Genomic DNA, 13,915 nt, shown 5'->3' with positions numbered 1-13,915 from the left:
CATTCTCCCATGCTCATTATGGCAGGTGTCCAGTGCATGGCTTACCACGTGGGCCAGGGGGTTTGTCGTCGCAGTCCATGACCTGCCTGTGCGAGAAAATTAATACATTGCTCATAATTGTATTCGAGATGATGTCATCAGCACCATGCTTAAGCAGCATGTACTGGCTTCTTGAACCTGGATCAGCTCGCTTGCTATGCTTGGCCAATGTGCCAAATGTTATTACGGTTCCAGACATTATTTACTGTAGGCACTGTGTTTGTGGAGCTAAGCCCTAAATTATTTTCTCTGGCATGAATTAGGATGGCCACCGTCCAGCAGACTCCCTCATAACTTCGCACGGTACGGAAAGTAGCACTTTGGTAACAAAAGTCGAACACAAACCAAGAAAGGTCAACACAAGTAATGGGAAACTGGAGATGCCCCGTCTTGGCCAACAAGTGTGAGTGTGTGGGAGCACATATGCACGTTGAGGCCATAGCAGTCTGTCCTAAACCCATAACCCATAACACCCACCCCGCACCCCCCGGAACCAAGCTAGCATGGCCAGAGAGAGAATGTCGGTGGAGGAAATTAACGGCCGTTTCATTGCAGCAGACAGGATGAATCAGATTTAACTTGCATGATACGCTTTTCATTCATTATTATGGGGATAAGCGAGCTGGGACTGGGGCCAAACCGCTGGTTCTCACAGCCATTTTATAACTTAATATGCACCATGAAACCTTACAAGAGATTTCTCGCATGCCACTGGCGTCCAGACGTTCGCAGGCACTGTTACAGTCGCTGTGTTGTTAATTAAGGCTCTTGCCGGGCCCTGGTGGAATGGATTGTTCTATGAAGCTCCCAGTGTGTCAGCTTTGATCTGGCCCTATACACTTTAGCTGCTCCATTTGCATTTGATTGGCAACACAGATGCATACCAAATGAAGTTTATCCATTTTCAATATGTTCATTTTCTCCTTGTCCTGATTATTAATGGTTCCCCGATGCCTGCTTACCAAGCCAGATTATAAAGCTGTTACCTGTTACTGTGCTGTTATTTAATTTGGTGAATGGTACCCAACAGACTGCACTAATAGATTCAATATGTCTGTTGTCATCTTTGTCAGTAAGTCACACCACCAACAGATGAGCTGCCCGCATTATTCAGCATGTCTAACCTGTGTTGGATTTCATCTGCTAACAACTAACAAACTGCCTCGAGGTTGCGGTTGTTTAGCTTTACATTTACATTATATTTACATATAGAGTACCAGTCAAAAGTTTGAACACTTCAAAATCTTCAAAACATTTCAAATCCAAATGCTAGGGTGACCATATTTCTGTTTGCAGAACAGTTAGGATGTCATGGCTAGGGAGGGGGGTGGCTGATTCAAGTAAGCCTAAGTTGTAGGACCGTGGCAGTGTGTATGTGTGAAGGTGGAAACCTCTTAAACCATGCAGATACAGTATGTTTATGTACATCCATACATACACATTTACTCATTTAGCAAGATCAGTAAATAGTCTTAATAACCTATATGACCAAATTGTCTCCTTTCAGTTCAACATACAGCTTAGGCCTACTTGAAACCCCTCAGCCACAGCATCCTAACTACGGTCGACATTGTGTGTACCCGGTGTCCTCTTTTTTTTGAAAACAAAAATATGGTCACCCCTAGCATTTGGATCAATTGTTTTTAAGATGATGATGATCAGCACACATTCAACCAAACATTTGACTCGTATTCAAATTATCTGGACAATGATAAGCTAAATAAAGTGTGAACGGATGCAACTAGGTAATAAATTAGGAACTGTGAGTCTTCAGACCATGGCTAAAGGAAATGATTGACTCAGTATGAATTTCAGGGTCAGGTTTGAGCCACCACAAGATACAAGGATAAAAAAGACGCTAGACCTAGCCTTGAGGGCGTGTTTCAATTTTAAGGAGGGGCACATCAAGAGCCCGAAGCTGAGGACCTGACATGCCATAGTTCTGAACCAAGATGCTGTGGTAGTGAGGAGCAGAGCCCTTTGAAGTCTGGGATGAGACAATCTGGGGAGTGTTTTGTAGGTACCTGTAGGTAGATGAGTTCTGTCTTGTTCAGATTAAATTTCAGGTGGTGACTCTCCATCCGTGAAGAGATGTCAAAAAAACAGTCGGATATCTTCTGAGATGTCGGAGGTGTTTTTAAACATACAAAGGATCTTCTGCTGTGTGTGTTTTTAGGAGCCCCAACAGGAAGTCACCTAAAAGAAGACATGAGCCACTGGCAGCTCCATGCGCACTACTACCCTCCTCTCCTCCGGTCAGCCACTGTCCGCAAGTTCATGGTGGGATATGAGATGCTGGCACAGGAGCAGCGGGACCTCACACCGGAGCAGGTCAGTCATCTGAGCAGGAGATGCCTTTACTCTCTGTAGTTGAGTCCTGTTCCAGGCTCAGACACACACATTAGTTTTGGTGTTCTGCTAAAGGTTCTCAGAGTAATATCATATTTGAGGCACGTTCTGTAAAACAGTGTTCTCAGAAAGTTGTGTCATTCTTATTGCATCATATTCAGCTCTGCAGTGTTCTTATTTAGAGCTGTTTACTGCGTTGCTGTTCAGAGAACCTGTCATTTCTGTCTTTTTATGGACTGTTATCATTCACTTGTCTGTGAGTAACTGACTATTGGGATTGTACGAACCTAACACCACCATTTAGACCCATTACTTCACTGCTGGAGCTTTAGAATACATTGGAAATTGCAGAAAATTATGTATCCAGTGCTTATTTTTATGTTGCTCAAGAAGACTTTTCAGTTTTGAAAAGTGTAAGGCAAAGAAATAATGATTTTTTTCAATAGCTATTTCTAAAGTAATGCAAAAACAGTGCCTTGACACTAATCCAGGAAGACTCAGCCCTGCTACCTGACTTCTACTGTCGGACATGTGTCATGCTAGGTGACCATGTCTTGTCCAGCATGAGAGAAAGCTGGAATTAGAGTCCTCCATCTTCCTGTCTCCTTTTCTCTATCACATTCTTCCTTCTGATTGGCTAGTTGGCTGCAAAGCAAGAGGACATCATGTCCAGCTCTTGATTGATGTCCATCTGGGCACGCTGATTGACAGCTTGATCAAATTAGCCAGTGCCATCCAGGCACTGTCAGTCTGCCAGCTGTCAGTGCTGGTCTGTCACGCCGGTGCCTTTCACCCCCTTACTGAGGTAATCACAGAGGCTCACCACTTCCACTCCAACCCAAAAGCTCCATAATAATCAAACAGACTAGCACTTTATTAACAGTTACCAACAATCACTCCACCCAGCACAATCACCAAAACCAAATCACTCGATGCCATACCTCCACAACAATAACCTAAACCAGCCCACCACCTCCACACCTATTACCCAACCTATGGCTTTTACTCCAGTTGTCCATAAAAAGGTCACAAGTGGCTAAACTTAACGACTCCAAATCAAATCACCTAACCCAACAGTTCCATTCCAAACCACAAATCAGGCCTCCCAATCCAATATCCATGCCAGTCACTCAATCCTACTCAGCACCTTCACACCACTCTCTCAGCACAACACTTTGCCTCCAATCGCCTCATGAACCAAACACCTTTACACCAACTCAGCTCAACACCAATCACCCAACCAAATACTTCTACACCAAGCACCCATCCCAACCCAAAACTCCCATACCACAATATCTGTAATCACCAAACTCAACACACCTCCACACCAAATCACCTTATATAGTCCAACACCTCCACCTCTATCACTCAGTACAACCCAACATCGCCACACAGTTTACTCAGGCATTGCTACACACTGCCTCCACCCCAGTCTCCTGCCCTAACCTGTCTTCTCCATCAATCAGAAAGTGGAGTCTTTCACAACGCTTTACTTACATAATACCTCTGCTCTGAAGTGTCAAATTCCCCATTTGGGGAATAAAGTCAAGATTTAGACCAAGTCATATCAGAGAGATCACAGTTGACTGCAGTAAACTGGCCCCTTCATTTGCTGGCTGTCTTTGGAGTGTGTCTGAGCTTGGCATTAGATTGGAAAATGACTACATGAGTGTGTTCATGCATGGGCATGTGCATCTATGATTGTTCTAACTGGATGTGTATAATAGGAGTTCTAGCAGAGGTGCTAAACGTAAAGCAGCGGGTGCTTTTTATCTTTTGCTGCTGATATTTCCTGATTGAATGGTTTGGGTTCTGAACATGGTGGCGTACCTCTAGGGTGATTTAATGTGCTGTAACATTTATTATGGCTTAGTGAATGCGGCAGACCCGTGGAGAGCCCATCTGCCGACGCTTATGAGACTGACCTCTGTTAGCTGCAGCGCTGGCCGCTATCAAATCGTGCCAGAGCAGCAGTGGCATAGGAATTAAGCAGAGTGACACAATGAAGACATTGGATCAGGAAATGACAGGAGTGCTAGAATGTTTAATCACTCTTCTTAAAAGTGAAAGAGTGAGGAGAGAGACTGTTTAACCGCGCCCCCTCCCCCCCCAGACGGCCCAGCCCTGCTCGTTGCTCAATGTGGACCCCATGTAGTCGGTCACAGCTTTGGGTGGTGAGAGTACTTTGTGGTGAGAGGAGTTTGCATTGTACTGCCCAGGCTCAGCGATGGCCTCCGGGATGAATGCAAACGAAGAACTTGAATGTTGTTTCCACTTTAGAGAGAAATTTTCCTGTTGCATGTTTGAAGGGTGTTAGTGTTAGACCTTGGTACGTTTAAAGAGAATTCCACAGATTTTCTACACAAGACTTTTTACATAATCCAGTCTTTGATATGTAAATAAAGTCATTCAGAGGGGTTTGATGTGGTAGGCGTACTGACTTAGATTTCTATATAGAGGTGGGGATGGGAACCAGGGGTTGTATATAGCCATTTTATTTTCTATTTAAAATGACTATGGATCCGACATATATCTTCTGAGTTATATATATGCAAGTTTAGACCAGTAAAATAGTGGTAAATAAGGTAAATAGGGGTACGAATACATCTTCTTAAGGGACCACTTTGTCTTACAACACCTTGTGTGTATCTCTTCACCATAATGGATTCAAAAAATCTATTCTATATCTGTTCAGGCCAAAACTCCATCCCACAATTATCATTAAGCAGTGTCTCAGGCATAAGGCGGTGCATTTATGACCATATTGGCTAATACCTTAACGTGAGGTAGCTTTTGCAGACATTAAACCCTTCAGACGCTCGATTCCATTCGCCACCACTCTGTACACTTCTGACAGAGTAAGTAATCCTAGTACAGAGCATTTCACATCAAACCACCCTAAATGACTTTGCTTACATCATAGTGATTTAATTATGCACAGCTTTAGAAACATTGGTCGAATATCTGTTTCAGTAGTGTAGAGTTGAAGCTGTCCATTGGGATTGATTTGCTTACTGTGTGTTCACAGGCTGCTGAGAGATTACGGGCACTCTCCGAGGACCACTACAAGAACAGAGAGAAGGAAGGACAAGCAAGTTTGTAAATGGAGTTAAAGTGAGTACAGACTGGAGGACACACTCTACAGAAAGAACTGCTGAAGCAACGCGCTAATAAAGCCCAGCTTAATAAGCCTGGGCTCATGATTTGTCAAGGTGTTTCCAGGGTGAACAGAGGGTGTCGTAGTTAGTTTCAGAACAGACAGTAAGACCATATACCTCTGCAGTTTATGGAGGCTTATATGAGCCTTAAAATATAAATTGTGTAGCTGATTGAATGCCAGCAGTGCCAGCTCTTTCGAGTGTTTGTGGAAGTAACATTTGGAACACAAGAAGGATAATCAAACCAAACATCTTCAGGAATTTAAATGTGTACCCCCCTTACCCTACTAAAACTCTTGATCAACTGATCAGTGATAGAAAATTTCAACTGTTATTTTCAGAGGAACTTTTTTTCTATTAAAAATAAATCTGCTTTGCTCTGAATCTGTTTAAACAAATCACTTTAATCAAAAGCACTCCTACAGTATCCAGAGCATTGATTTGACTCACAGATAAAACACAGAAGTTTCATCATTAGGTCTTCTTCAGCGTGCTCATAGGACACCAGCCAACACTGCTTTATAGACCAAACCACCCCCCTTATCGACATCACCACCAAATTCAAGGTATAATTCATTATCCTCCATCCTTTCAAACATAACTTTGAAAAATAAACAAAAATAATAGAAAAATAGAAAATAAGGGGGTGGTATAAACTGGCTGGCGTCCTATAAGGATGCTGAGGAAGGTCAGTCGCTGAAATGTTCATGTTTTAATGTGGGTCAAATAAATACACTGGTTAGTGTACGAGTGCTGTCCGATTTCTCTCCGGTTTAATCTTTTTGTCTGTTTACTAAATAGTTCTCTATTTGTTTCTGGATTATGGGGGGGATCATAGCCTTTTTTTTACTGTAAAACCTTGACAATATACTCTTTTCTTACTTGGCAATGTTTCATAATCAAGAATGACAGTGTTTACATGGAAATACAAAGACAAATTTCCACTAAAGTGGGCAATAAAGTTTAACTAATCTAATCTAAACTGCCAGTTCCCTGTGTCTTACCTAAAACAATGAGTAACCTTCTCCATTATTTATTAATGGCTAATCTGCTTTAGGAATTGCCCATCAATAAACAGTTACTACAGAGTATGATTTACATTTTGGAGATGCTCTCACAGTCCTTCATTACTGCATACTGTGCCTCTATAGCACAAAAGAAAGATGTTTTTAAAAACTGCTCGGTTAACTCGCAAGACATGTTAAGAGGGCTATTCTCACTGCTTTAGCAGCGCCTGCAGGGCCGAAGCTTCACTTAAGCAAATGTCCCAGATTGATGACGTTCAGAGGCGAGACGTTTTCCCAGTCAAGCCAATTAACAGCGGCACAACAGAAGGTCCTGTGCCTTCGCCAGGTGCTCTATTGCTCTCTCTCTGTCAGCAGCTCTGGATGCGCTGTAGACTGTGCCGGCCCAGCCTGTCTCTGTCCCTGCCCATCTGCTCCAGTGTCTGGTGCTGTTCGAGATGCTGGACCAATCGCTCTAGCACGGTCGACGACGAGGAGCTCTTCAGAATTCTGCAGTAATGAAGGGAATTAAAATGCGCATAAAAACTATAGGCTGCCTTTAGATTTGATGAAGAGTGCTGTTGGGTTGACTGTCGGCTCGTTTGTCACTGAATGAAACGGATGAAGATGCACAACTGGACATAAAAGTTCAGAAGCAGCATCCACACTGCTGTTGAGACGTTTGCATTTAATAATAAGTTATACAGTGTAGATATAGATGCTCTGAACAACACAAACTGTTTAATCAATATATAATATAACCAATATTTAATCAAGTATTTTAGAAACTACAAAACATGATATGCAGTATAGTGTTATCTATAGTATAAATGATCTATTTGCATTTTTAGCAGAAAAAACTTTTATATGATAAGATTTGTGACAGTAGTGGTATTTTTTTAAAGGTTCTTAAAATAACTGTCTTGACTTGTGATGGTTTTGCCATTTACTAAAGACCCCCTGAGGAAACCCCTTTATTAGAACGTTTGTATGTATTATAACTTAATTCTTAATGATCTACAGCTTTCTTTGATCCTGTCCACACGCATTTTTTTAACGTAGCCAGCAATGTTTCTGAAAATGAGAACAAAAAATGGTATCAGAAAGCTCGGGTGAGTACACCAACCCAGAAGGGGCTGCTACCACCTCTTGAATTTTAATATCAAATTATTTACGATGCAAGTGTATGAGTCGAAACAGACCTACATGCAGCGCAAAGCTGAAACACCAACAGAGATTTCCTCACAGTATTCAACAAGGATAGGATTTATTCCAGGATCTTGATCTGTACCTAGAATAAAGCCTACAATTGTGGAAAATAACTTGACCATAGGGTTTTTAAGGTGCTGTGGCAATACTGCTGTTTCTGAATCCTCCTCACACACGCACCCCTGATCAGGCAGAGAGGTACCGTTTCTGTAGCTTTTCCAAATGTGAGCACAGGACATTGTGTCTCAGCGTAATGAAAGTTGATAATGAGCATGCAGTTAACATGACATTGTGATGTCAGCGTTTTTGTCAGCTCAACCACAGAGAAAGCACTGAAAACACTCAAGGAGAGCATTTTTTTAGAAACCCTGGTATTAAAAAGCTATATTTTTACAAATATCCAAATGCCTTTTTACAGTCATGTACAGCTCTGTACATCATTCTGGAAACCTCAGGCTTTTCTTTTTTTCATCCCCTCGGTTTTCTACAAATTGTTTGAAACATGTGAAACTGCACAGGATGAGCATACACACATTTTTCAAGAATGTGTTTATTGCCATATAATAAGAGTGGTTAAACCTCTACAACAATTGTGTAAAAGTGATTTGTGATTTTATTTGTTGGTAATTATTCAGCAGAAATGTATTGTTGCTCTAATCTGACCCACCAAATTCTTCAATCAGTATGATTCTGAAGGCTTGATCAACTCAGTCAGGTGGGTTACATTAGACCTGGAATAATGTCCGTATGCATGTCAATAAATGTGATGGGTGTTGGCAAATCAATTTATTCATAAAATAGTTTCAAATCTTCAAATTTTAGACATTATTAGTAAGTCAGATTCCTGTTTAATTTAGGGAAAACCATTTAACCGCTGTAGTCTATGTTCAGAGCGAAATATCCAATAATAATCATACAAATGTCAACTTTGAATTACTGTACAGTAAAATGATGACGTGCTGTGCTATACATGAAAAATGCCATGAGGTTTATCCGTTGCTGAGGGTAAAGATGCTTTGATCAATCTGGAGCAATCAAATTTAGCCCATTTTCTCCCATTGAACAGCATGTCTCTTCTAGGTCTGAGATTGGAAATCGATAAACACTTTTTTCACCCTATTTTCTCATGTCTGGAAGCGCAACGATCACTAAATAACGTCGTCATCTGAAAATAAAAAGGAAAGGCCGCTACTGTGTGTCTGTTTAGCGTGTATGCAGTGTACAGGTCTGCTCAATTTTTCATAAGGATGTTATGTTTTGCTGTGGGAGTCAAGTGTGGGAAATATGCATGGAGCGAAGGACATCGAGCGATAACATTATCTTTTGGCCGGGGTGGTCATTTGTCTTCAGCTGCAGATTGGATCCTTGTCCTGTCATCTGCCGCCTGAACATTTTTTCCCCCTGTGTGTGTCTGGCCTGCTTCTTCCCTTGCTGTCCTTTCTGCCCATCCTTCACGCTGAACTTCTCCCAAAGTCCCCACTTTTCTCATTAAAAGCGCTGCGTTATGGATGACTCACCGCTCCATGCTGGGGTATTGATACTGATCGATCATTCTGATTTCCATAAGAGCTTCAGTGCTGCTGCCAGTGCAGTCCTTCCCCGTCCCAATCCGGCTCCAAGCCCTAGCGGCAGCTCATCCATCTCCGGCACAATTTATAGGTCATGAATGCCATTACCATGCGGCCTTCTCTGTAATCCATAAGGAGATATGTGTTTATTAAAAAGTTCGTCTCTGGATCGATCCAGGTTTTTCCCTTTTTTTCCCCCTCCCTCCCTCTCTCTTTTTTTCCCTCCCTCGGCTATGTGTCCTCTTGGCAGTGAGGGACGCTGATAATGGCAGATCAATTTTGTTTTTAGGAGACTTACTTAAACAATCCATAACAGCGCAGGGCAATCTCGTGCATCACGGCTGTGCTGCCCATGTCTGAAAGCCAGTGAATTGCTTCTGCTATTGAGTTTGAATTAGCGCACTGACGAATGGCTTCTAAGGCTACTTTATCATACATTTACAAGGGCTTAAACACTGAAGTTGATGTCTGCTGTTTTTGAGGAATGTGCATGTAAGTGTCCTTTTTGTACATTTGTCTCTTTGCCTGAAACTTTTTGGCTCTGAGCAAAGCTGTTGGATTGGTTCTTCTACTGGGAACTGGGTTTTGGAACCACATCCGTGGACTCTGACTGAGTTCCAAGCCATCGGTTCTTTTTTTTTTCTCTCTTTCTTTTTTTCGTAGCTCCTGGGAGGAGGACAGGGCTATGTTTATTTACAGCCAGTATGTACAGAACATTTAGAGCTACCACACCACATTTGTAAACTCACATTTAAAGCTCTTTCATAAAAGTTGTAGAACTTTGCTGCAAGTATAGGAAGACCAGGACACACAGCTCTTTTGAGTGTTACATCAAAGATGAGCATTGTGTGGAGGTGATAAATCATCTCTGCACTCACATATTTGTGAAGTAGGACAGTAAATTAGCTGATTTCTTCAATATTTGGGTAAATACAGGCAAAACTGGAAGAATCCTACTGGGGTCAAGTCATGTTTAAAGCAGCTTGAACATAACCTCTGACTTTGTGGTCCAAAACATTTGGACTGTAGTTGTCTTGTTGTGCCCCATCCGACTGACGCTTTTTCCAAGTATTGAGTTTCAGCCTCTCGATCCCAGGGTATTAATGGTGAACTTGCCATAACCTTCTCGCACTGCACCCGGACATGTCTCATGGTGGGATAAGTCTATCTGACCACGGTCACCTGTTCAGAGAACATCTGCCAAGAAGCATGGAGAATTCTGGTAAGCAGGTTTTAGATTCCAGAACATGAAGAACTTGTGTTTGTGTGTTTTCATTTTTGACAGAATGGCATAAATACGTGGGAAAATGGTAGAAAAACAAGAGACAACACAAACATTAATGCAGTATAAGTGAACAAGAATGTCTTGTTCCCAAGGAATTGGATATCTTTTGAGCTGCTTAGAAGAAGACAGGTTGTTGTTTTTTCCTCAGTGCTCCCACCTGTCTCATAGACTTGTTAAAATTCACAGCAGCACTCCTGATTTACCTTAATGAAGCATTGATTAACCAATTAGGTCCTGGATAATAACTACAAATTATACCAGGCTTCCTAGTATAAACTGAGGTTTATATGAGGTTGTCTTTTATAGTCTTATAATGTTTAAAATTATGTTGTGTCTTTTTTCAGGTATCTGTTGACCCACAAGCACTGTAGGGCGTAGTCCGACTGAAGGATCACTGCCAATTATGTTATTTTCTTTATGCCAGCCTTACACTAAATGATTTGTCAAGCTATTTCACTGTCTCTGTCTGATTTAGTGGTCACACTTTATTTAGAGTGGTCATAAGTAGGTGATTAATAAAGAGTACCGAGTATCTGTTACACACATCAATAGCATATCAGTGCAGCATCAGCAGTAAAGCTGGTCCTAATCCTAACCTTAACCTCCACTCAAAACCTAAATCTAATCCTCATCCTGGTCCTAATCCTAAACTTAACCTCAACCCAAAACCCAATCTTAACCCTTACATTGCCCCCTTAATTTCAGCCTAATCCAATAAAGCTCCAGTTCCAGACTGGTGTCAGCAGCAGGTCTATAACAGCTGGCTGAGGATGTTGAGATGGTCTGTGTTAGATGGTCTGTGTATCACCTGTTAGATGATTGGTGATTCCTCAGGTGAACATCACAGATCTACAGATCTAATCTTGTACTCTCCAAATAAATTAAAGAACAGCTGAATTCAGTAAATTATTAACAAATATTATTTATGCAGTTGAATGAAATATACTGTTTGAAAAGTCTCTTAAGAATCTAGAGTTCAGATGCGGCACTGCTGCTACTCCATTAAAATGTTGTTGAGATGTTACTGAGAGTCTCATCAAAGTTTATTTCACCTACAAAGGACCACTCAGAATAAAGTGGCATACCAGCTCATCATCAGTGAAGCATAGTGGAGGTAGTGTCATGGCTTGCACAGCTGCTTTTAGAACAGGCTCACTATTCTTCAGCAGAACGAATTACACCTATAGAAACAATCTGTCTGCCAGTTTGCAGAGTACTGCTTATAATCTAATAGGGAGAACCTTCATCATGCAGCAAACAATGAGCCAGAACACACAGCCAACACAACTAAGAACTTCATTAGGGAGGAAAAAAAGTGGAGGGTTTTTAGTTTGTCCAAGTCAAACACTGGACCTTAACCCAACTGAGCATGCATTTCACGTCCTGACAAGAAGGTAGAAGGGAGAGAGCAGCTATTTCCATCAAGGGATAGGCAACCAAACATTTAATTCTATTTACTTCAAGCCTCTCTCTTCCTATACTACATATTTGCTCACCAGAAATGTAGGTAGTCTGCCACCAAACATGTACATTTACGGAGCACCTGTTCACCTCCTCATTCAGGGCCCGTTAAAACCAGTCAGTCATCACTTGAATGACCCGGCCTGTTTAAGTATGGTTGCTGACCATGTGCAGCCACCCATCCCCTCATGACCACAGTTTACCCATCTTCTAACAGCCATGACCAGCACGAAAATGCTCCATGTCCCATCTCAAACTGGTTTCATGAACATGTGCATGAGTTCAGTGTTCTTCCCAGCACCTTTGGGATGATGCTCCTAAACAATTCTTCAAGGATTGTGATGATGCAGTCATCCACTTTTCAGATTCTCAAAGAAGTGTTTCCCACAAGTTATGACTGCAACATCAAGTCCTACCCAGTATTGGTGCATCCTGATAAAATGGTGTTCCTAATAAAGTGGTAAGTGATTGTATATTTGGCCTGATAAGATGTCAAAAACACACCTGATTTGTGGGTGTTTTCATGGTCCAAGGGCAACGTTATAACAGTAGGTCAGAACCTTCCTGAAGGGTTTATTCCCTTTGCACTTGTCCGTTCTGCACTGCATTGCTGGTTAGATATGAAACAGTGGAAGGAGATGTTCTGCTGCAAGGGGAACTAAAATTCACATCAGGTCAATTTTGGGTGGGAAATCACATGCCCAATTTGAGTCTTCAGTTCATGAATGTAAACAGTGTCTGCTTGTTTACATGAGAACACGCAAGCCGTAATGTAGTCAGGAACAGAAAACTGTGCAAAGTGTTTCTTTCTGCTGTACCCCATCGTCCTTGAAAACGTACATCGCTAACTGTTCGTTGCCAAGCAGATGCTTACACACCTTACTAAGCCATACTGTGTATGTGTGTGTGTGTGTGTGTGTGTGTGTGTGTGTGTGTGTGTGTGTGTGTGTGTGTCTTCCACCTGTACAAACTTGCTGCAAATGAGCCGGCAAATTGAACGCTCCCCTGCAGAACAGCACCTTCCTCCTCTCTCTCCTCTTCTTCCATTTCTGTCTCTCCTATTTGACACAGTACGCATCTCGCCCCAAGAGTATTTGCAGTTGCAGTCGTAGATATTTCCAAAAAAATCAATCACAAAGTCCAAAAAAACAAAAACTGCTCAGGATTTCCAGGCACAAGCGAGAGTGATCATATTGATCATAGTATGGAAAGTAAATTGGGTAAAAAAATGATCCATTTGAGGATTTGTCTGCCTTTGTATTTCTTGTCTATAATAAGCTTAGCCTTGATGTGTTGCTTGTGGATGCACCTGCCAGCTTCTTTACTATGTCTGCTGGTGAGACTCGACCATCATGAAAGAACACATGATTGGTTGATTAAAGTTGGAACAACACACATTCGACAAAGACCCATGCCGAACTGCGCTGGAGTGGAGAGATGCTCTGCAGACTGAACCATGCCCATTTTTTTCTCCTCCAACAGTGTCCTTCCATGCCAATTTCTCCATCTGCCTGGCTGGTCTTGGTCTCATTCCTGCTTTCAGAAAATAAATAGAACTTGTGATGCAGAAAATCCTTACATTTAAACTGGTTTCCTTAGAGGATTTGTTCACTTATTTTCACTTGGAAAACTAACAAAATATGACCAGGGGCAACCAAACCACTGCATAATTGCATTGCGTAAATGCCATGTGTGTAAAAGTCATGTGAAAAATAAAGTACACCCTCTTTGAATTCTATGGCTTTACATATCAGGATATATAAAATCTGGTCTTTAGCCGGTCTTAGGTAAATTAGGTAAATACAACCTCAGATGAACAATAATAACACAACAGATTCCACT

The 13,915-nt window shown here is 41.7% G+C and overlaps 1 protein-coding gene across 1 annotated transcript in view; it reads left to right on the top strand.

Annotated features, from left to right (window-relative positions):
* galt (galactose-1-phosphate uridylyltransferase) overlaps window positions 1-6,528 on the top strand; it is a 118,684-nt gene extending 112,156 nt beyond the window's left edge. Inside the window, exons 10-11 of the mRNA XM_072658501.1 lie at window positions 2,216-2,370; window positions 5,417-6,528. Coding sequence (XP_072514602.1) covers window positions 2,216-2,370; window positions 5,417-5,491 — 230 coding nt within the window. The 3' untranslated portion in view covers window positions 5,492-6,528. The remainder of the gene's footprint in view (window positions 1-2,215; window positions 2,371-5,416) is intronic.
* Window positions 6,529-13,915: the final 7,387 nt, after the last annotated feature.

Source organism: Salminus brasiliensis, chromosome 16 (genome assembly GCF_030463535.1).
Source record: "Salminus brasiliensis chromosome 16, fSalBra1.hap2, whole genome shotgun sequence".
Taxonomy (NCBI): Eukaryota; Metazoa; Chordata; class Actinopteri; order Characiformes; family Bryconidae; genus Salminus; species Salminus brasiliensis.
Note: the sequence above shows the minus strand (reverse complement) of the source record. Positions and strands in the feature narration are given on the sequence as shown.